The sequence below is a fragment of the Macaca nemestrina genome, chromosome 13 (genome assembly GCF_043159975.1).
Source record: "Macaca nemestrina isolate mMacNem1 chromosome 13, mMacNem.hap1, whole genome shotgun sequence".
Classification (NCBI taxonomy): domain Eukaryota; kingdom Metazoa; phylum Chordata; class Mammalia; order Primates; family Cercopithecidae; genus Macaca; species Macaca nemestrina.
Genome location: NC_092137.1, coordinates 54,945,175 through 54,968,574, shown reverse-complemented (window position 1 = coordinate 54,968,574; position 23,400 = coordinate 54,945,175). Strand labels below are relative to the sequence as shown.

Genomic DNA, 23,400 nt, shown 5'->3' with positions numbered 1-23,400 from the left:
TAAAAAGTCTGTTTTAGGGCCGTTAAAATCCTAGAGTATCCCTAGATAACATGAGAGGCACAATGGAGTTGCACTTAGTGTGAAAAGGGAAAGAAACTTTAGACCATCCAGAGCGTGGACTCTGACAGCTCAACTTGCCAACGTGGCCCAAGGTGAGGTTGACTGAGAAGTGAGAACATGGGCTTTAGGACAGGCAAGGGGGCTTGTGGAAAAGCCATGTGTGCAGCCGGGGTTGACTCACGATCTCGTCCTCCACATCCCTGTTGAACTGATGGATCTCTTTGGAGGCCAGCAGGTTATGCTTCCTCTCGTTCAAGGGCTCCAGCAACTCCATGAACTTGGTCTGCACGGTGAGGCGCTTGCTGTCCACCTCGTCGGTGCTCTTCCCTTCCTGACTCAGGGCCTGGGCTTGGCTTTGGAGCTCTTCGATCTCCTTCTTCCGCACTTCCATCTGATTCTCCAGCATCTGAAGGCAAAGAAGCAGCCTCAGCGCTCAGCAGAGACTACTTTTGCAGTGACTGGCTCTAAGCAGAACTGCTGGGCCAGGGACTTGGCCACACTGCAAAGCCAGCAATGGGAGCCACTGGAAGATTTTGCCACTGATTAGCTTTTTCAACATCAATGGAACTGTTTTCAAGTAAATTTGAGGTAAATTCATTTGCCCTTAAAGCCCTCTACAGTGATATAATATAAACAGTTACTTTTATTATCTATAAAGTGCCTTGAACAACTCAGATAACTGTCACAAATCAAGATGTTAAACAACAAAGTATGTGAATATTTCTTTAATGTAAAATGCAGAATTGAGTGAGATGAGTATTTATTTAACTGTTAAATAGCGATAACACCTATTAACTAAGAAAATTATCAATCCCATACACAGACAGCCGACACCCAATACTCCTAATACTGTGTCTTTCTAGGCTGGACAGGTAGCTTTCTATTCTGGAAATGTTGTATGATGCTGTTAGAGCAAGTACTTTTCTGGGTTACAAATGCCTTCCCATGGAAGGTGGACTCCTGAGAATGCAGTGAGTGAGAAAAGACTGTAAGGACTACGGCTGTAAAACAGAAACAAACCCAAGTCCATGATGGCTTGTCCACTTGCCTGTTGCTTTTTCAGCAGGATATTGACGCTGGTCAGGTCTTTGCCGTAGTCATCAGACTGAATCTGACTCTCCAGGCCGTGCAGCCATTTGTCTAGATCTGCACAGCTCTGGGTGAAAAGTTCGGCCTTGTTTGCATCAAAGAGCCGCTGGGCCTTGGTCTGGGTAGTAGATTCAAGGACTTCCCACATTTCATGTAAACCAGTGAGTTTCTCTTTCACCACAGGTTCCGTCTCAGGCTTTTCTGAAATGAGCTGCATTCCTTCCTGGAAAACAAAACCAGCATGGTTGTAAATAAACAGTTTGCTACAGAAAAAATGTCACTGTGAAAAACAAACCTAGGACATTTGATCTGTGATTTACCCACTCATTCAACACACACAGTATTTCCACATGAAGTTACTGCTCAATAAAATCAACAATGGCCTAGCTTGCATACATTACATGGGTTTCATGGGAATGAAGCAATAAATGCTAAATGCTGAAACAGTTTCAACTGAGGCAATGGAATAATGAATGCTAATAACCTGACTTCATCCCCTCTACTCCATGACCAAAGATGATATAAAACACATTATTACTATTGTTATTATTTTGAGACAGGGTCTTGTTCTGTCACCTAGGCTGAAGTACAGTGGCGTGATCTTAGCTCACTGCAACCTCTGCCTCCTGGGCTCATGCCTCAGCCTCCCCAATAGCTGGGATTACAGGCGCACACCACCAGGCCTGGCTATTTTTGTACGTTTCATAGAGATGGGGTTTCCCCATGTTGGCCAAGCTGGTCTCAAACTCCTGGCCTCAAGTAATTCACCTGCCTTGGCCTCTCAAAGTGCTGGGATTACAGGCGTGAGCCACCATGCCCCGCCAACACATTATTTTAACCATGAAGAATCTGAAACAATTTAAAAAGTCTAAAAGGAGAGAAGGGAGGGGTGAGGAACTCCACGTTCATCTTCAGTTATGCTGCACGGAATCTCTGTGCCAGAATTACACGTTATAATAATTATTATAGTGCCTGGTATACAGTAGTCTCACAGGAAAAAGGAATTTAAAAAAATATGTATATATTTAAAATTATGTGCAATCTGTCACAGTGCAACACAAATAATATGATCAAGATAGTGGAATCCCTGCATGAGAGCTCACAGTCCATCAGCAACAGCAGATGAGAGGCATGATAGAAACTAAATGCCTAATATTCGTTCTAAGATAAATCAAGCATTTTCTACTATCTGGTTGGGTTTCTGTTTTTTTCCCTTTTGATGGGTTGAATTCAGGAACCCGTAAGTGCAAAAAGAGCTGCTATTACTGGCTGTGTAACTTATGTAAATGTACAGATAAGACTCAGATGTTTTGGAAAATGTGCTAAATAAAAGGGAGGTTATTACTACCCTGTTTGTTTTCTCACCATGGCCACATCAAATGTTTTAACTCACCTTCTCGATTTTGTCAAGCCATTCTTTGTTGGATGCAAGTTCTGCCATAAATGCTTGATGCTTCAACCATTTACTGTGCAGATTTCTGGCTTCATCGTAAGACATGTCCTGGGCCGTGAGCATCTTCTCATTGATCCAGAGAGACAGCTAGGGAAAGATCAGAAGGATTCAGCGATTGTGATCCTAGACATCAGCCTTTTTTCCGCCTGCAATGGGTTGTGTTTATGTCATATTATGCATACTACACACATTTCCATGGTGACAGACAGCCAAATATTTAACTTCACAACTCCGACCTGTCATGACAGGTGTCCATTAGATGGAGCTTGTACCTGAGCTCTGCTCCAAACTATATCTAACATTCATTCCAGAAGTACAAAAGCTCTATAAGCCAGCTTTCAAACTGTTTGGCACTCAAAACTGGCTTTCCCCACAAAAGGCCCGTGTTTAAAATTCTGCCCTGACCAGTCCAAGACACGACCCTTTTTCTCTTCCAAATACCTGTGTCAGCTATACCATGTTAATCATGATTGACTTTTACCCCATTTGGCAATCCTTCTAACTCTTTTAGTTCTTTTTTATTTAAAAAAACAAAACAAAAACTGCTTATTTGTAACCTCCTCCTTTTTGCGGGTGCATCGAAGGGAATGCCAAAAGGCATAAATAACTTGCTCACTGTAGGGCTAAGGCAACAATGATGCCCTTTCAATGTTTCCTTCAAGTTTGAGTCACTTTCACCTCTTTTTCTATAGCCTCAAGTTCTCTAAAAACCTTTCATTCACACCAAGAACACTTCACAGGACTTGATTTTGAGACCCAACATGTCCGCTTGGATCTGAACTCTGGAGAGCCACACAAAGGCTGCCGGCCGCTGACAGACCTGAGAAAGGAGCTGTCTTACTGGGGTCAGCCAAACGCCAGGCCCAGACCCACTTTTCCTGGCTTCCATCCGGAATCGGCCCTGGCTCATTACTGCCTGCCTGTAAGGGCCATGCCAGAGTTCTGATTCCCACCCCATTTGCTGTGCTAACCTAGGAAGAGCTTTTTTTTGCCCAAGCTGAAGATACACAAAAGAATGCAGAGCCAGCCTGGAATTAGAAGCAACCAACTGAAGGGACCATATCTCTTCTCCTGAGTGACCGTGAGAAGCCCACTTTTATACCAGTTATTGTCACAGCAAATTGGCACCTTAAATCCTTCATGGATCTATCAACAAAGATCTAGAAGTGGCACATAAAACCAGTAGAAGTACTTACAGAATTAACATTTCCAAGGCCCTTCCACTCCCGCTGTGGGCTGCTGCCAGGAAAGGCCCCCCCAGAGATTTGTTTTTTGGAAATGATGTCAAGGATAGTGATGTGGGTCACAGGAGCCCCCGACTCTGAAAGTGGGTGAACTCTTGGGTACTGTCCTTACCTTTCTCTGGCTACTCACCACGCAGGGAATGGCACAGGGGCCAGAGGGTGGGAGGGGGTTAAAAGCAAAAGGTAGTGAGATTTTTGATGTCACTCTTGGTTGAGGGAAAAACTAGCAAATCTCATAAAGCCCTTTGTCATCAAAGACAATGGATGTATTACACAATAAAGGCACTGCACTTCCTACTTTGAAATAATTATCTATGTTCCAGTTTTCTGGGCAGCTAAATCTGAAAGACTATGGCCATTCAATCTTAGGGGAAAAGAGGTTAAAGGGAAACTGAATGACAAAATGTTTCCCTGTGTTCTGTACATACACACAAAATAGAAGGCGTTTATCGATTCCAAGTGCCAAGGACATTCACATATTTTCACTATTCATAACCACCTACCGAAGAGGGATTAAAAAGAGAGAGAGGGAGCGCTACATAAAAATCAGAGGCTTATAAACAAATCTGCTCTTTGCTGAACACATCATCCTACAGATAAAGCATCATGCGATACAGCACAATGAAATGGATCTATGGAACTTGCTAGTTCATCAGCATTCTGGAGCCAGAGCTACAGTTATTATTTGTGGGCATTTACAAAGGTCATTTAAGAATTTACTCATTCTCTGCAGAAAAGAACACTGTGCAGATTGGAAAAAGATAAGGAAAAAATACTTTGATCATTGAATTAAGCTAACAGCAAAGGATTAACTCACATCCCTGTACCAGACACATGTAGACATACTGCCTGCCTTCCTGGAAAAATAAAAATCAGTTCCAGAAAATAGGTGGTATAGCGTGAGGAAATACAACAAAAAAAGGAACACCTTTAAAATCATTCATTCATTTTTCAGGACATCACATTAAAATAACACTACAGGCCAGGTGCGGTGGCTCACGCCTGTAATCCCAGCACTTCAGGAGGCCAAGGAGGGTGGATCACTTGAGGCCAGGAGTTCAAGACCAGCCTGGCCAAGAGGGTGAACCCTCATCTCTACTAAAAATACAAAAACTAGCTGGGTGTGGTGGCACGTGCCTGGAATCCCAGCTATTCGGAAGGCTGAGGTAGGAGACTCGCTTGAACCCGGGAGGTGGGGGCTGTAGTGAGCCGAGATCCCACCACTGCACTCCCGCCTGAGCAACAGAGAGAGACCCTGTCTCAAAACAAAACAAAAACACTACAAAGATGATGATGGTCTCTATCTTCCCACTGTAACTGGGAATAGGAGGGTCCCTGCTCATTCCAGCATACTGTATATGCCAGCATACTGTATTGCTGCTATAATAGTTGTCCTCATCTAGGCGATGTTTATGCGGGTGGCAACAGGGGTGGATCTTACAACCCACACCTTCTCTAGCCAAGGCACCCAACAAGGAAGGAAGCCGAAAAAAGAGACAAACCCCTGGATTCCCCATATCTTGAACAATACCAACATCCTGTAATAATAATAAATTTGACCTCTGAGTGCTCTGTAAATATCTACCAGAATGACAGGTAGATTATCAAATGTAGGGCTGGTCCACACACAAACACCATTCTCAAAAGATTCTGGCTTAAAAGGGGTATATTTTAATAAGGCTGAATGATGGGAAAATTTATAGCCAATGACTGTATCACCCTTTTGATTATAGTACTATACCAAGAGTTTTAGAGCCCCCAAGCTTGACCTAAATTCCACCAACCATGCAGAGACTATACATGCTGGTGTGGGATACACGACACCTCCCACACGCACTATGGCTGTACTAACTTCTAATGTGGCTCAAGGACAGACAGGCAGAACAAGGGAAGACAGGATAAACCAAGATGAGTTGGCAGAGCAATCACATGGAGATATGCAAATCATCTCCTGGACATAAAAAGCCCCACCTAAACTTTCCTCTGTCCTTTGAGGAGAAGTCACAGAAGACAGAGCCCCTGGGCATGCCTCACAATCACTGGAACTCAGCCAAGGTGTGTGTGGAGGAAAGAACTCCTCATAACCAGGGATGCTAATTTAGAGCAAGTGGAAACAAAGATCTAAAGACCTATTAAGACTGACCATTTCCTGTGATTCCATCGGGAAGAACTAAAACTTTATGTATTTATTTTCCCATATATGTCTACTTGTGAAATCTACATATGTCAGTGGAAAATAAGAGACTGGAAATTTCCAATACAAATGAGTTTCTCCCAAGGGTTCCCTGGCCACTCATGTGCTCGCACCCCGGCCTTCTTTTTCTCAGATTTAACCTTAGCTTTACCATGGTTAGGTAAATGAATTTCATCTTATTAACTTGCCCTTTAAAAGCAGGAGTGTGGGATCCCATTGACCTCCCCATCTCCAGGAATACGGGCTGAGGTTACAGGGAGTCACTGATGGTTCCTCAACGTGGAACAGGGACTACCAATCTGTGGAAGGCACAGTCCAAGCTGCAAACACCTCTTCATCCCTTTTACTCCCTATGGTGAAAAATGGCAACTGGTATTACTACAGCACACTAGGCCAACTCCATATAGCTAGCTTTAGATCCCATTACTCTCTTCTATGCCCTGTCTTGGAACACGAATGCCTCTGTAAGTGAGTATCTTATTCAAATGGGTTACTAATGCTTGCGTGTCACTTAGAAGAGGCACTCCTGTCTTCAGCCTGTCTGGCTCCAGGCAAATCCCCCAGAGACCTAGATTCATCAATGTGGTGCTTAAAGCTGACAGACCCTAAGCTTCATAGTTTAGGGGCTTTCCTTCTTAAGGTTTTGCTGCAAGAGCATATTGCAAGATTCACAGTAAGACAGCAGTTTAACGGACGCAAAGGTTTGCTTCTGTTATACGTGATCTAACGCAGCTGTCATTGGAGCCGTATTTCTTTTAATGCACAGTCACATGTTTGCATGCAGGGTGTCTGTGATGATAGGAGTTGTATTCTCAGCATATGACCTGATTCTACCCCCATACTCTTAGCCCCATCAAGGTTCCTGCAGTTTTGTGTGGATATTCCTCACCCCATTTTTGCCTGAGGATTTTTATTTTAATAAACCAGAGAGGGCTGAGTGTCTGTTATTCTCCGGCAGACAGAGAAATATGGTATGCTCATAAACTCCACATGTGAAATCAGCTAGATGCTATTCTCCAACTAGCATGCAGAGAAACTACTTTTTTCTGGCCAACTTTAGATTTCAAAGTTTGTGAATGTATCAGAAGAGCATGAAATAGTACAATGATCATCAGATTAATACCACATGTGAAAACTTGGTGCTTGGAATCAGCATTACTGCTCTTTGCATGTTAGATACACATGGGAAGAGCCTGAAAGATGGACAGATGAAGGTCTTAAGTGAATAAGAAACTAATTTGTATTTTTAAAATCTCCACTTCTTACTTGGTAGCCAGTTTCAGTTCCCTTTAGTTCTTTCCTTCCACACCATTGAAATGTACATTGCTTTAAAGAGTGAAAACATGCCACTAAATGCTTTTAGGTTGCACAATATTCTAGGACATCCATATCCAATAGAACTTCCTTTGACCATAGAAATGTTCTATATTTGTGTTGTCTAACATGGTAGCCACTAGTCACAGCTGGCTACTGAGCACTAAAATATAGCTAGAGATGGAAGAACTACACTCTTAGTTTTATTTAATTATAGTTAATTTAAAATGAAATAGCCAACCAACCATAAAGACATTGTGGCTGGTGGCTACTGTAATGAACAGTGCAGTACTATACTATTAATATAATATTCTAGATTATAATGATCTAATTAAGCTGTAACTTGTAGGCTGGAGAACTGACGAAGTGCCACATATCCCTGCCTGCGAGTCAAATGGGTGCTATGGATTTCTGGTTTCATTAATTTTATAATTCAAAAGGCTCTTGTGCTAAATGCTGGTTGGCAATTGCTATTACTGGAACCCAGGAATGGAGGGATTAAAAAGCAACATACCTCTTGACAATCTTGCAGGAATTTCTGTAGATCTCTGTTGTCCTTCAACCTCATCAAAAGTTCACTGGCTGTCTCACGATTCTTCCTATGTCTATTAGAATGGCAACAAAAATAATTTTTAAAGAAGAAAGTAGAGAATCTTGAAATACAGAATACAAATCAATTTCTTTCCTGAATTTCTAACTACGCTAAAAAGAGTTCGCTTGTAGTTCTCAATAATGTGAAGAGACAAGATAAAGAGATTTTAGCATCCTCCAAAGTAGTAAGCCACGGTCCCAGAGAGACCCAAACACCTGCCCAAACTACACAACAGGCCGAACATACTGTCAAATGATCTATACAATCTGGTGCCTCCTAATCTGGTGTTGAGAAAAAAATATGAGCACACGCTATGTACAAGTCCTTATTTTAGGCACCGGGGGAGAACTGGAAACTTATTTTGAAGAAGCTTATAACTGGGTGACACATACAAGGCTAAGAAAATATATATAATCATGTAACTGGCTTTAAACAAATGTTTCCTGATAAACAGTTTCTCATCTTGAAAAAAACTCACCAAAAATAAAACAAAAAGGAATGAAAATTTTTAGACCTATAAGACTATATACTAACTCAATCCCACTTTTAATCAATTGCTAAGGGTAATTAAAGCTCAAAGAAGTTAAAACACAAAACCTTAAATAAATAACTTGCAAGAATTGGAAAGAGCTGCTGAATTTGGTAAACGCTAAGGTAAAGGGGGTGCTCACTCCCTACTTGGTTCCTTCCCCATCTGCTGTGAAGGTGACAGCATTCTTTGGCAAACTTCCTTCATGCATCCAGTGGCTTAGAGACTGGAAACTGAGAAAGAGCAGCGTGAATGCCTAGCAAAGGATTGTCTTCCAGTGGCTCCACTACAACAGGGGAGGGCTTTACTTCCAATAGGGGAGGACCCACTGAGGATTCAGAAGCACTGCCACACATACACTTCCTTGATATTCCTGAGTTGCCTAAGCAAGAAAGCCAGTCTATATTCAGGGTATTAAGACGGATAAAGGCAGAGTGCAACTGAGGACAGCTGGGTTTCCATTCTGATTCTTAGAGCAATTTCTCACTGCCTGTGCCTGCACAAGGTCTCTCCTCCATCCGCCAAACCCTGAGGCAGGGATGAGGAAGAACACACAGCCTTGGATTCTCCACCACGCTGAGTAAAAGCAGCGTGGTGAACACGTGCTGCTGACTGGTGTCCGAAGAAACTTCCCCAGGAGAAAGAAAGATGTTAGAGTAGAGATGCATGCACCACACAGGCCCTCAGTGGCCGCGGACAATGCAGTGTCATAGCCGTTGTCTGCCTGGAGAACCAAAAGAAAAAGCCCTCTGCCCCTATAGCTCCTGCAGGTACCAGTGGCTACAGAACAGTAGAAATTATACATATTTACATGTTATAACATCATATATCATTATACTATGTAAATTACAGTATTATATACAATTATTATAAATAAAAATATTAGGCATATGTTAGATAGAAATAATGCCTTTTTAATTTTTTTAAGTTGAAAGGAGTTCCAGGAAAAGAGATTTTAATATGCTTATCCCACATAGGCAAAATGCAAACATAGAAAAATAGTTATACTATAATGCTAAATGAAAAGAGTTTATACATATTAAACGATACAAAACTCCAAGGCATGGCTTAGAAACCAAACACTCAAATGGCATATGCTACAGATGGGATTAAGGGCAGTAGTTCTCCCCTTGAAAATGTTAGACATTTACTGCTTTTATAACAACAAAAAATAATAAAGGCCAGAGACATTTTATGTCATTGCATCTATCATCAGAGACCAAAATTAAATTAAAAAAAATAAAAGACTGTTAGTGAATTTGGGCTAAAAAGAATTAGTCATCTAAGAATGTGGATGGGTTAGGAATGTCAAAAGGAAATTCCCTTCCCTCAAATTCCAATTCTATTTCTAGGGGAGTTCAAGAACGCAAATCTTTAGAAAGGAGGTAATATGAGTTGGAGTTAGTGACAAATGCAGGAGTTCTGCCCCTAGTCAAAGGGATAAAGGATTCCATTTCCTTCGGCATGGCATCTCATTTAAGTCCTACAGTGGCAGGGAAGAATCCCAGATACTGGAAATTAACAACAGGACACACATCCTCGCCTCTCACGGAAATAATAGAAATGAACGCAACTTCAAACACTGTCTGGAAAGGTTCATTAAGGGAGAAATACAACCAGACAGAATCCTGAATGTGTTTCTTATATAATCAACTCTCACGCATATCCAGCAGATACCTGCCCGGGCAGCCTTTCTTTTACAGTGGGACCATCAAAATGGGAAGAAGGAGGCAAGGATTTAGAATTGCATGTCCAAATGACGCCGATCTATGCGCAGGTGTGACAACGGCCTTTGTGTGGTGTGAAACACAGCCACGCAGGCATCTGGGACTGCCGCTGACTCAGAAAACACTTAAAAGAAGTGAGTGTGGCTTAATGGTTTACTAGTGCAACGGACATCATTCACGGGAAGTAAAACTCAGGAAATTCCACGTTGGATCTTGGATTCAATTATAGGCAAGGGCCTGAGAAGGACCTTCTAAAACTAGGCTGTAGCTTCCACAGAACTAAGAGTGCTTTTCCATCTCTCACTTTCTCTCCCCGACAGAAGACTCAAAACAGCTCCCTTATCATATGAAGCAGATGTGGGTGTTCTGGTTTCTGTGAATAGTCAAGAACCCCAGGTGCCTGAGTGAAACAACTGGGTAATTTTTAAGCCTGTTTTCCGGTGTGAGAGAGGATCTTGCTTTATGAAGCTAGATACTGTTCCTTGCTCCCCATGAACTGTGCTGTGGCTGGAATTTCCCTTTTGGCCAGGAGCTCCCTCCCTCCCTATTCACATCCGCTAGGGCAGGCTGAGGACAGTCTCTCCCCACTCACAGGCACTCTGAAGGCCACTCATGCCCTACCCACATCTGTTAGAGTCAGTGTCTTTGTTCTGGTACTCTTTCATTTCAACAGCTCAGGAGATTTCCTGAACGTAAGCACATTATAATGACTTTACATTCTAGGAGAATCGCTTCACCAGTGTCAGGATGTTTCGAGGAGCGGGGATTAGATCTGAAGGTTTAGATGTTTACTTAGCTTGTGCTCCTACAACACCTGGAACTCACAAATGTGTGTGTTTTCATAACAGACAAGTACCCTCTAGGGTCAGTTTCAGTTCTGTGGGCCTCTGGGGATATTAAAGTGAAATCAGAGTTCAGTTAACATCAGTGGAGAAAAATAAGAAAATGTAGTTCTCCCGATGGCAGCTCATCTGGAAGCTCCCTCCTTCCATCTTTATTATGCTTATTGATAATACAGGGTCATTTTTACATTTCTTTTTTAAAACTGAGGAATCCTAAGGAAGCTCTGGAACAGCAGGAGCCTGGGATCTTGGTCAAGGGCAAAAGGAAGGTTAAGCCACAACTGAGGACTGCTGCTGCTGAAACGTTTTCTCATATCCAGGAGTCTTGACAGCATCATCTGCTTCCAACAGCTTTGTACTGTTGCAGCACTGGGGACATAAAAAGAAACCAAGGAAGCACCAAGACAGCTGCACGCCTGCCTGAATGCACATGTCCCTAACAGCCAAGCCCGCCTGCAGGAAACCAGCTGTGTGCATCTAACATGGAAGTACACAGGATACCTTATTTACAAAATACTCAGAGTTAGTATTACAAAAAAAGGAAGTTTTTTTCCTCTAGGTTAAGAACGCTTTGCCCAATCACTGTTTCTCACACTCATTTAAGGAGGATTTGGTGGATTTATTTTTCTTTTTTGCAGCTGTTTTAAAAGCAACAGATACAAAATTATAAGTAATATAAGTTATGCTCTATTCCACAACACCACCCTAGAGAACATACGGTTCAGGCTGGGTATCAGCTCAGAAAAAAGATTAGAAGTGCTAAAGACAGGAGCTCAATCTTTACTGGAAACAGAGTCATCCCCTCTCCACCCATCTTATTTTAAGTCAACTTGACCAGGGGTCCGAGGAAACCCTCTTGGATGTGGTAAGCAAAGGAGTATTTTTCCTTTCCAATACACCTGAAGGCCAGGAGAGAGGCACAGAGGAAGAGCTTGTTTTTTGATGATATCAGTCTCACAGCAAGCCGTTAAATTCAACCCAAACTGGAACAGAGGCTAGTGACTGATCCAGTGGCTGGTCCAGACTGGCCTGTGCTAGTGCATCCAACTCCTGATCTGCCCCAACCTCCAACTTAAGTAACCAGGGCAAGGCAAGAGTAAGGGGTGAGTCAAAGAGTTAGGGTCAAATGGAGTCCACTGGCCTCCAGCCAGGCAGGAAATCTTTCAGACACACAGACACACACACACAAGTAAATAAATAAATAATTTTAAACAAGAAATGAATAAAGTGTATCCAATCCTGGAGATGCCCTGGCAGAAGAGGAAAATAACCTTTGCTCTTATTTACCTCTCATCATGAAAAAGATCCTATTACAGCACTATCCAAGCCAATTTTCTAAAAAAGTCCAGATTATGTTCCTTTGTGGCTTTGCCAGGTCCTCAGAACAACAGCTTCACCCTCCCTTCCCACTCTGCTGACAGGTTTCTTTCTCATGGATGAAGGGGAACATGGGCTTGGCTGGGAATACCTGGCGTCAGGGGTCCTATCAGGTGACACAAGCACGTGTCAATCCTCAAAGGGCATGGCTTACACCTGAATGCGACGCAGCATTGCAGCTCTTACAGGTCCTTGGTTAAGAATTAGCTTGGCTTCTCAGGCTTTCTTTCCTTTTGTGGACACCTGTACATGTCTCACCAGAACCACATTCTCAGGCAGTCATGCACGGCTCACTAATTTTCTGTTTGGGTAGATGAAATTCTGCTGGGCACCTATATTCCGCCCACTGGGAAATTTATGCCCACACTCCCAAGGGCTTCTGGCCAATGATTCAGAAGTTTGAGAGCCCCAACGTGCAAGTCTCCCTTAAGAACCTCAGAAAACTGTACCTGTCGTCAATAGAGTCCACCTTCTCCTGGATGCGATCTGAATTGATGTTCCCATCGCTCACCAGCCTCCGGCCAGTCTCCACCACAGCGTTGATCTTCTCCTCATTGGCGTCCATGGTGGTCATGAAGTCCTCTTGCTTTTTAATTGCTGCTTCAGCTCCTTCCAAGGTGGTAGGCATTTCAGTGTGAGCCAGAACATACTCCTTATTTAAAAAGAGAAACAAGTCATAAAGGATCAATGAAGGATCTCATTTTCCTGTGTTCTACATTTCCATGCAACATACTTCACAACACTTTCTTCATTACACTTACATGAAATAATTAAATCACATCAAATTAAAAATTAGGAGGTAAAAAAACCCAGTGGGACACTGTAACTCACTGAATTTCCTCAGGGTTTAAATGCTCTAAATTTTTTTTCCAAAGTGACTAAGGAAAGGAACCAAAGCTTTGTGCATCAGCCTCAAGGGTTCTCTCACGTGCCCGTCAAGGCAACAGTAATGTACCCTTCATACCCTCTCTTTGAGACAATAGCAGCCCTGAAGTTGGTGACTATCCTCAGCTGTTTTTATTTCTCTAATCGCTGCCTTGTGTCCTCAGGTGAAGTCCCTGACCCTTTTAGAGCAATAAGACAGATTGGTCTCAAGAAAAAAAAAACCTTCACTGTACTTTTTTTTTTAAAGAGACAGGGTCTCATCCTGCTACCCAGGCTGCAGTGCAGTGGCACAATCACAGCTCACTTCAGCCTTGACCTCCTGGGCTCAAGTGATTCTCCTGCCCCTGCCTCCCCAAAAGCTGGGATTACAGGAGTGAGTCATCATGCCTGGCCCTCACTGTATCTTTTAAATGGGATCAATACCTCAATTATGAGGACACACTATGTCCTAAATGGCAGTTGAAATCAAATAGTACTTTGTAAGGCAAAGCAGCTCCTATGGCAATCTTCAATTCCTGTCCCCTACAATGTGATGGATTTCAGTGCCTCAAGAGTATTGGGAAAAACATCTGTCTCTAAATTATCCATATAATTCCATACAGGTGTGGGTTAAATCAGCTGCCCCAGCCAAAACATTTCAAAAGGCAGCCAGGGCTGCTTTCATGGAAAGGAAGCAAAGGCAGGAACAAATCTTACCTGGTTGTTAAGAAAGGCTTCCGCTTGCTTCGTGTCTCTGAGGAACTGCTGGTAGGCATGTGACTGGGAAAGGAGATTTTGTCTGTTCTCCCACATCTTGTGCAGCTCGTTCCATCCAGTGTCCAGGGCCTGTAGTCGCTGCCGCAGAAACATGTACTGGGCATCGGTCTGCCCCTGGGTGACCATCTCGCCCATGTCCCTCATCTTCTGGTAGTCCTCCTCATAGTTGTCAATCTCGTTCTTGATGTTCTCATGCTGTGTGAGCAGCTTCTCGGCCTCGGTCAGGGTGTTTGGCATGTCCTCCGAGGCGATTGCTGTCTGGGTCCTAGAGAGCCAGGACTGGAAGTCGTCCAAGTCCCGTAGGAACTGCTGCAGCTTGCTGGCCTCTCCCAGGGAGGCCTCTCGGTTTTTCAGGGTGGTCTTCATCTCCTCCCACACGTCGCTGATCTCGGCCAGCCGAGACAGGATGGCCTGGGCCTGGTCAGGGTGCTCGGACTCCAGCTTCTCTGCCTCCTTCTGCAGGTCACTCAGCTTTGCCTCAATGGCCACCAAGTCCCGCTCCATGCCAGTCAGCTTGCGCTGCAGGGCCATGACGCCAGCCAGGTCATTGCCCAGGTCCTGGGTGGACTCGATGACCTTGGTCTTTTCCCGAATCCAGGATTTGGTTTCGTTGCACTCGAGGTGGTAGTTCTGGATGCTCAGGGCAGACAGGAGGGCATCCTTCTTCCTGTCAACCAGTTCTCTGAACTGGCTCCACCTGTAAGTGCAGGGGCAGAGAGCGAGTGTGAAAAAGGGAAGACCGACCATGGCTGGATTGCAAAAGGAACAGTAATGGGGTTAATGCTGCTTATCTGTTTTCTCCATCTTTGCTTTGAGTACATGCTTTTTGGAAAATTATCTCACTCAGACTACGAACACCATATATAATGGAAATGGCTCAGGGATGCAATGTAATCTGGAAAAAGCCTGTCACAAACAGGAATGTGTTACAGAGCTCCAATGTGAGCAATTACAACACATCCATTCCCAGAGTCAATTAATTCATGTCTGCAACACACATTTTACACATCTCTGAACTCCACCTAATGAATGTTTTCCAAATCTAAGACTCTAAGACTGATGGTAACCTTCAAAACTGGGGCCAGATGCCACAACCTACTCAAACATGTTTACTCAACAAAAAGATAAGACCGGAACAAAGGTCTGCCCTGACAATCAGGACTTTTCCAATGGCAAATTAAGTGTTGAACATGCTAGAGTCCTGTTCCTAAAGTTACTTTAAAATGGATAGCACAGGTGTCATCTTAATACCTTCTACACTGGACACAGGTCACACCAAGGCCCTAACTTTGGTGTGCAGAGGGGCAGGTGCTGGGCTGGCTCAGATCATCCTCCTGCAACCAACGATGTTGCCCTGAGAGACACTTCTTACAGAACAAGGACATGTCAAAACGCAGGTGCCAATGCCACGACATCGTGTTGCAATGTCAATGACCCCATGTGGGAAATTCCCAACAGCAAGGCTCAGTGAGTGACCTCACCCTCCCCAGCCCCACACGTGGGAGGCTGGAAGGCTGCTGGCTGCGTGCTCACCTCGTGTTGAGTTTGTCCTGCTGGGCTTTGATTTCCTTCTCACTTGGGTTGCCACTGTGCATCAGCTGGCGTGCAATCTGGTTCACCACTGCGACCCGGGAAGCCTGGTTGTTCATTTCTGGTTCTAGGCTCTCAAATCTGAAACGGCAATTTGACAGGGTGGTCACCTCCTGGGCCACTAGTGGTCACAAGGAACAGGCCAGTGACTGGCAGTGCCCCGCTCACCTGTGCTGGATGACCTCCAGATCCTCCAGCTTCTCTGGGATCTGCATGTTGTTGAGCCACTGCTCCTTTTCGTCGATCCAGAGCTCACAGGCGTCGGCCTCACTGAACATCTTGTACAGGGCCAGGGTGTCCTGGAGTGCCTGCTTCCGCAGCCGCGTCAGCTCTGCCACCTCCTTATATCGCTCCTCGATGCCCGACAGCCTGCCCCTCACGTCTGGAGACTCGGCATGCTCCTGGGGGAGGGCGCTGGCTTGCTCGTGCAGCGTGTCAAGGGTGGGCCTATAATTGGCAATCTCTTCCGCCACGTCCTTGTGTTTCTTGACCAGAGACTGTGTGGAATATTCATCGTGGCCCACATCGCTGCTGGAGACAATCTTGAGGATGTCCAGCATCCAGGCATCAATGTCGTCAGCATCTGCCTGGAACTGGTGTAGCAGGGAGGCCTCCTCCAGGCGCTTCTTCCGAATGGCTGAGAGCTGCTCTAGGTTGGCCCACTGCTCCCGGATGTAAATGATCCTCTCACGGATCTTCTCCGACCCGAAGTGCTCCTCCGCGATCATGTCTTCGCCTTCCTTGATGGCCTGCTCGAAGTGGCCACTGCGGCCGCTCATCTCGTCCTCAAACGCCCGGTGCTTGCTAAGCAGGCGCATGACGCTGGTCAGGTCTTTCCCGTAATCGTCTGAGGACAGGATCTTCTCCTTCTCCCGTATCCAGCCTTCCTCTTCTGCCATCTCCCAGAAGAACTTCCAGAGGCGGCGGGACTCTTCCAGACGGGCCCTGCGCTCAGCCGCCAGCTGGCAAAGCTCTTGATAACAGAACTCCATGTGGGCCACGCGGTCTCGGATCACCTGGGGGTCGCAGGGCTTGTAACCTGTTTAACATCAAGGAAGGAATGTAGGTGTGTGATGGAGCTCAGCATGGGTGCAGGCTCACCGACAGGCAGTGAGCTACACCCCGTGTACTTATGATTACCAGCTCACTGCTAATCTAAATGCAGGGCCATGTGATAAGGCAATGGAGCACCTTCTAATATCTTGACTAGAACAGGAGTGAGGGCAATGATAAAATTTTTTTTTTTTTTTTTGGCACAACCGCAGACCAAGTGATCATCCTCCTGCAAGAAAGCACTTGAATCATAAGAAAAAGGCAATTGCATATAATTGTTTCTAGAAATATACGAAGCAAAACCAAATCATTCTAAACATCCTCCAAACAGAGATATGTGCAACCAGCTGTGAAAACCAGGAGCCGCTGGAGCAGCCACACCAGGGTGTCGGTGCATGGCCAGAAAGAGTGAGGTCAGGCAAAAGTCTCACTGCCAAACACCAAGCCACTCAAAGCCAAGCAGCATTTGCTTATTTAAGGAAAGGACATATGAATTCCAGAAAAACAAGACAGAATTAGTGTTCAGAAGGCCACTCCACTGTATCTCATGCTCCCATGACAAACCCACCAGGAATGTATAGTGGCAGAGTAACTTCAAAAGCCCCATTGTGTTTCTATAAATATGAATCTCTGGTGATCTGGAGGTAATGCTTGGAATGGGCCATCCTTACCTTCCCCGTCTGTTGCGAACTTCTGGGCAGAGGCATTGACACCTCTCACCCGCTCTGCCTGGATGCCAATGTCTGCTTCAACCAGGGTGTGCTTCTGTAACAGGTCTTCCACACCAAGTAAGTGTTTGCCATAGTCTTGAGACAATACTAGCACCTGTGCACAAGAAGCAATCAAAAGGACATCTGTGACTATAGCCTTGACTTCAGCATGACATAATCTTTAGACAAACAGCCAGCAATGAAGCTGTGCCTTCCCTCTAGTCTGCTACGGACCCCACACCTTCAGGGGAAGATGATGGTCAACAAACCAGAACAAAACAAATCAAACCTGAAGGCCTGAGTCAGGAGAGCTATCACAAACTAACGATCACCAACCTTGGAATAAGCAAGTCAAATCTACACTAAAAAGTGCAGAATAGAAGAAAAAGGTGGTGAGGGCCAGCAGGGGTGGGAGTGGGGAGGGTGGGCAGGGGTGCTGTATGAAAGATTCCAAAATATAAACTGAAACTTCAAGAAGAAACCGCTGCAACAACTACTTAAAAATAAACAAATAAATAAAGATGATAGACTTGGTCACTTCAAGTTGAAAGAAATCTTTTAGAAGTTGCTGAGCCTGTAAGTGAATATTTTTCCTCGGTTAAGAGCTTATTGATATGCCTCTACTATACTTACACAATCAATGGGAGAAGAATCTACTTGAAAAGCTTGTAAGCCACATCTTTAAACCAATAAGGAGAGCAGGGTCAGGTGGCTGTCTTGCTTAGTAGACCCCAAGCAACTTCTAGGGTTTAAGTTTGAACCAACTGATATTTTCTTGTTTCTTCCATCAACCAGCCAAATTTGGGGGCCTCATTCTACATCCTTGTCAGATGGGATTTCTACTTCACTCTTACTTCTGAGAAGTCTCTGGACCAACTGAGTTACAATGTGCATCATGATTTACAAAATGAAAAGTCCCTCTCTGCTACATTTTAAGAACATTTCTATTTTGAGAGGTCAAGAGAGACAAGACCTAAAAAAATCATAAATCTGGACCAATAGGAGGGAAAACTGATGGTATCAGGTGCCCTTGCCCCTCTGCCAGGAACAGTCCAAGAGGTAGGCAACAGATGACAGCTTATATCCTGGGAAGGGAATCTCTTGCGTAAGGTCAAGCTTGGGAGCGCATTGTGCTGAGACAAAGGAGGCTTCATGGGACTGTCTGAAAACTGACCTATTTTCTTCTATCTACAAGGCTAAAGCCCTTCCAGCTGGAGAACTGCTTGACATGGCTGAGCATTCCATGGCCTGCATCGGAGGACAGGAACAGGTACAGGGCCATGGCATGATAGCAGGTCTCTTCCTGGGAAGGGGGAAAGGTTGGAACTCTATGCTGAGAGCAGTCAATAAATGGCACGAGCAGCCACTGCCATCCAGTTCCATCCTATGATCTGTGCACATACTACTGCATTCCATCCTTGCAATAACTGGATGAGGTAGATAGTAAGTACGATCTCCATTTAAAGACCAAGAAAGAGGGCTCAAAGAGGATTAGGCAACTCAGGCACTCACCATCAGAACTCTGGCTGCCTGGTTCCCGACCTCTCCTCTGTCCACGGCACCTACCACTCCTTCCTTCTCCCCATACCACCTCTCTGGGACCCCTGCCCAAAGTAGTACCACTCACTCAAAGATCAATGAAAATGGCAAGTTAGTTTAACCCCGAAAAATTAAAAATAAAGAAAACCACAATGTGATTGATTCCCTACACTGGAATATATCTACGTTAGACATAAATCACAGAAACAGAGCTCTAGCTACTGAACTTCTTCACACTTCATGTCTCATTTAATTCCTGAGCTAGCAATCTTCCCATGGGTGATGTGGCTCCTCTCTAGCTGTACAGGTGGGCAGTTAGACAAGGCACACAGCTGTATGTACGGGTTTAGTGAATGAGTCCCAGTGAAGAGAGCGCTGGTTGGATCAGCTCTGTCCTCCTTCCTTTCAGTCAGGTTTTACCTTCATTTCGTCCATCCAGTCCATAATGTAGAGCATTTCCTGGAATATCTTCTGCAGCCCCAGGTTCATCTCGAGCCGCTGTCTCCGGGCCCTGAGCAGTTCCAGTAGGTATTCCCAGAGTCGGATGACATTGTCCTTCCTCGCTGTGATGCGCTTGATGTCGTGGTAATTCTCAGCCTCGAGCTCCCTGGCCACGGCTACCACAGCCTGCACACGCTCCTCGTATGCGGCAATGTCTGTCTCAATGGCCTCGTGCTTTTTTGTGGCGGCCTCAACTGCGGGAAGGTCAAACCCAAAGTTGTCCTACAGAGAAACGGAATGAAAAGAAGGAAAATAAAAAATCCACCCAGGCACGGTGGCTCACGCCTGTAATCCCAGCACTTTGGGAGGCTGAGGTGGGCAGATCACCTGAGGTCAGGAGTTCGAAACTGGCCTGGCCAACACTGTGAAACCCTGTCTCTACTAAAAATACAAAAATTAGCTGAGCGTGGTGGCACGTGCCTGTAATCCCAGCTACTTGGTAGGCTGAGGCAGGAAAACCGCTTGAACCCGGCAAGCAGAGGTTGCAGTGAGCTGAGATGGCACCACTGCACTCCAGCCTAAATGACAAGAGTGAAACTCCGCCTCAAAACAAAACAAAACAAAACAAAAACAAAACATTCCTGCCCCCTGCCCGTCACCCCCCTGCCAAAGGAAACAGAACAGACATGAAATATTGAGCACATATTAATCCCTGGTGGTCTCAAATCTAAATCTGACTCCTGAGTCCCCCACCTCACTGGTCTCTGCCTTGAGCTTAGATGCCCTCCTCAAAGCAAACTAGTAACTGCTCATTTTGCAGAGGGGCCCAGCTCATATCTAGTACCTGACTGAAAAGCTAGAGCAGGTGATAGCTTATATCAAGTCAGGTGGAAAAGCAAGCCAGTTTTGCTTATTTCACAATCAGTCTAACTGCCTCGAAGGATTAGTTGGTCAAAGATTAAAGAGAGAAACTGTTAGAACTTATAAATGTGAACAGTTCACACACACTCAATGGCTCTAAACAAACTCTGCTTGAGCTGCTTCCACATCTATGAAAAGTTAGATAAATAGAAATATATATATAGAAATTATAAACATCCTCTTCATGGGAAGTAGCCAAGGTGACCTGACAGTTCCTCCAGAATAACGAATGTCGATAAGCAGCTGTCCTCTGGCCCTATGCCCCTGGCATATGTCTGTGTTTCTAGATTACCCCAGGAACAGTCTTTTTAATAATGTCAAGAGCAGAACCTGAGACACCAGACGCTGGTTTTCACTCAGCCAAGTCTCCCTCATAGCTGCCTTGCGATCAAATCTGCGGGCGAGCTGTTCCAGTTTCTCCTGTCTTATGAGCTCATTCCGCAAAGCCAGTTCTCTTTCGTGTTCCGCTTTTTCCAGTCTTTCCCAGGCCTACAAAAATGAAAATACACACACACACACACAAACACAAACAGTTTCCTGTAGTGTTCAAGGAAACTTCCGTGGCTACAGTCAACAGCTAGTATTTCTCAAAAAGACCCGACAACTTGAATGGGAAATCCCATTCCCACCATCATTGACTCTCAAGCCTTGAGGAAAAAAATGGGTTTTTCTCTCAGTGTATCCTCATGGGAACGCTCTTCCGTCATCTAAATCTAAAGATTCTGTGTTGTACTTGGAAAACAAAACTGCAGATATGAAGCAATATAAGTAAATCATAAATCTCTTACTTTAAGAGGAAATAAATTATCTTAAATAGCTTTGATCATATAAAAAAGATACATGATTTTTCTAAGAATTCATATGAATTTCTCATTCATTCCACCCTGAGCCACTTTAAAAAAATTTACACATCTGAAATTTCTTTCAAAATCCTGACCCACTGTCCATATTAAATTCATTCCTATGAAACGTATTTCTTCACATAAAAAAAAAAAAGATCGAACATTCCACTCAAAGGAATCTAAGTGGGGTCAGATGCAGTGACTCATGCCTGTAATTCCAGCACTTTGAAAGCTGAGGTGGGAGGATTGTTTGAGGCCAGGAGTTCAAGACTAGCCTGAGCTACAGCGAGACCCTGTCTCCCATTAAAAAAAATTTTTTTTAATGAGCAGCAAAAAGGAATGTAGTTGTGTACAAGTGACCAGAGTTCTAGAATTTTCAAATTTCTTTCTAGTTGGAAATAATGCCTGCTGTGAATTTCTATAACTGCAGGCATAACAGGCATGATGATTAAAATTGCTTATTTGACAGCTTCTCTAATGGAAGAAGCCAACATCCTAAGCCCCACAACCACTATGATTCCAAACACGTGAAATTTCAATTCTCCTTTCTGTAATTTGTTTCAAACAATTGCCTCAGATGAGAAGTAAAGTGATATGTATCTGAGTAGCAAGGTGTATAGCCTGCGCCAAAGCTGGTTTGATGAAATCTAACATTACCCCCTGAAGCCTCCAGCAGCCTAGCCCGGCACCATTGTTTGCTTGGTCCTTTGCCACACCTGAGCACCAGCTGCCAATTGTCAATTCAGCAGGTGGGGACAGCCCCTTCCAGTCTCTTGTCCTCTTAGCAGTCGAAACATACTGATAGAACCTGAAGCCTCCAGGAGGTCAGGGCCCATGCAGAGTCCAGATCCACTTTACCTTGTTGATGTCAGAGATGAGCTTCCCCTCCCGGGGCATGTAGACCTTCTGGTTGTTGGCCCTCATCTTGCTCTGAATGGTGAAGAGCAGCACTTCCAAGTTCCCCTTCTCAGTAAATCTAAACGCAGGGGAAAACATTCATTTGTTACTGGAGAAAAAAAAATTTCCCACAGTCATGCATTTTAAAAATCATTTAACTCTGGTCTGACTTACGTGAAATGTATGTCAAAGAGACATCAGGAGGTTGCTCACTGGCTGTTACAAACCTTGAAACATACCAAACTGTGGAATTTTTTCATAGTTGTTTGTTGTTGCTGACATTTATATTTGAGGGTGTCAAGGGCATGCAATAATCTTTGTATTCACTTCAGTCAAGCTTTAAACCCTAAATCCTGGACAACGGACTGACTTCATTCATTCAGTGTAGCTGAATGCACTCAACACAGATTATTTCAAATGTCTACCTAATGTAATTTTCAATGGGTTTCAGAGACCTTACCAAGGTATATGCAACCGTTTTCAGAAAAGAAAAAAATGACTTTGGAACTATGGTAAGCAACAGATAAGGTCTACAATCCTTATTCAACAATTATGAACTTAAAAAAGATATGAAAAAAATCAAACTTTTTTGGGGTTGCAAAACTTGATCTGAACTGTTATGAAATTATTTATTGTCTTTAATGCAATGTGAATATTTACACATTTTGCTACAGATACTTACTGGGCTTATGGGCTACTGCCTTAGTCCCATCTGGGGTCTTGTAATATACAACATATGAGCTGTGCTGTTTTTTTAAAATCCCAAAATTATGGAATCCTGAAACACACTGGGCACAATGGTTTTGGATAAGGGGTTGAGGACTCGTACCATTTCTTAGAATTCTCATATATCCTGTATGTCAGTGGTACATTTCTATTGGGAAGGGCTCAGAGAGAGCATGATCTATCATAAATCTCAGCAACACAGAATCAGATGAAAAGGAGTAGGACATGCTACTGAGAGGCATTCAGTTAAGAGATGAGATTACAGAAATCAGAACACAGGGTTGGCTGGCTACAGTGATGTGTCTTTCCATATTAATGATCACACACTATAATCTGCATCTTACTTGGGTGGTTTCTCCACAGTGCGGTAAGTGTTGAATGCCTGAAGCTGCTGTTGAACCCCGACCAGTGAATTGGCAAATTTGCGATTGTTCAGAATGATGATGGTTTGTTCAATCCATTCCAGAAGGTCAGAGGCAAGTGATTCATACTTTTCAATCATTTTTTCTGTTTCAATAGCATTATCAAGCACCTGTAAACAAGGGATAGAAAAATTAAAAAGATCATGTCGCTCCATAAGTTAAATACGATTGCAACCCTATACGAGTGCACACACACT

At 44.1% G+C, this 23,400-nt stretch overlaps 1 protein-coding gene across 6 annotated transcripts in view; it reads right to left on the bottom strand.

Moving 5' to 3' along the window:
- The window catches only part of LOC105465041 (spectrin beta, non-erythrocytic 1), a 213,751-nt gene that overhangs the window by 24,877 nt on the left and 165,474 nt on the right, over positions 1–23,400 (bottom strand). For all 6 annotated transcript variants that reach the window (XM_011713237.3, XM_011713234.3, XM_071076693.1 and 3 more), the window contains 13 exons: positions 23,126–23,313; positions 22,017–22,134; positions 20,647–20,805; positions 19,375–19,677; positions 17,377–17,530; positions 15,821–16,691; positions 15,596–15,733; positions 14,003–14,759; positions 12,871–13,073; positions 7,869–7,959; positions 2,543–2,689; positions 1,109–1,372; positions 242–466 (listed from right to left, as the gene is read on the bottom strand). In XM_011713237.3, the coding sequence (XP_011711539.1) occupies positions 242–466; positions 1,109–1,372; positions 2,543–2,689; positions 7,869–7,959; positions 12,871–13,073; positions 14,003–14,759; positions 15,596–15,733; positions 15,821–16,691; positions 17,377–17,530; positions 19,375–19,677; positions 20,647–20,805; positions 22,017–22,134; positions 23,126–23,313 (3,618 nt within the window). The remainder of the gene's footprint in view (positions 1–241; positions 467–1,108; positions 1,373–2,542; positions 2,690–7,868; positions 7,960–12,870; positions 13,074–14,002; positions 14,760–15,595; positions 15,734–15,820; positions 16,692–17,376; positions 17,531–19,374; positions 19,678–20,646; positions 20,806–22,016; positions 22,135–23,125; positions 23,314–23,400) is intronic.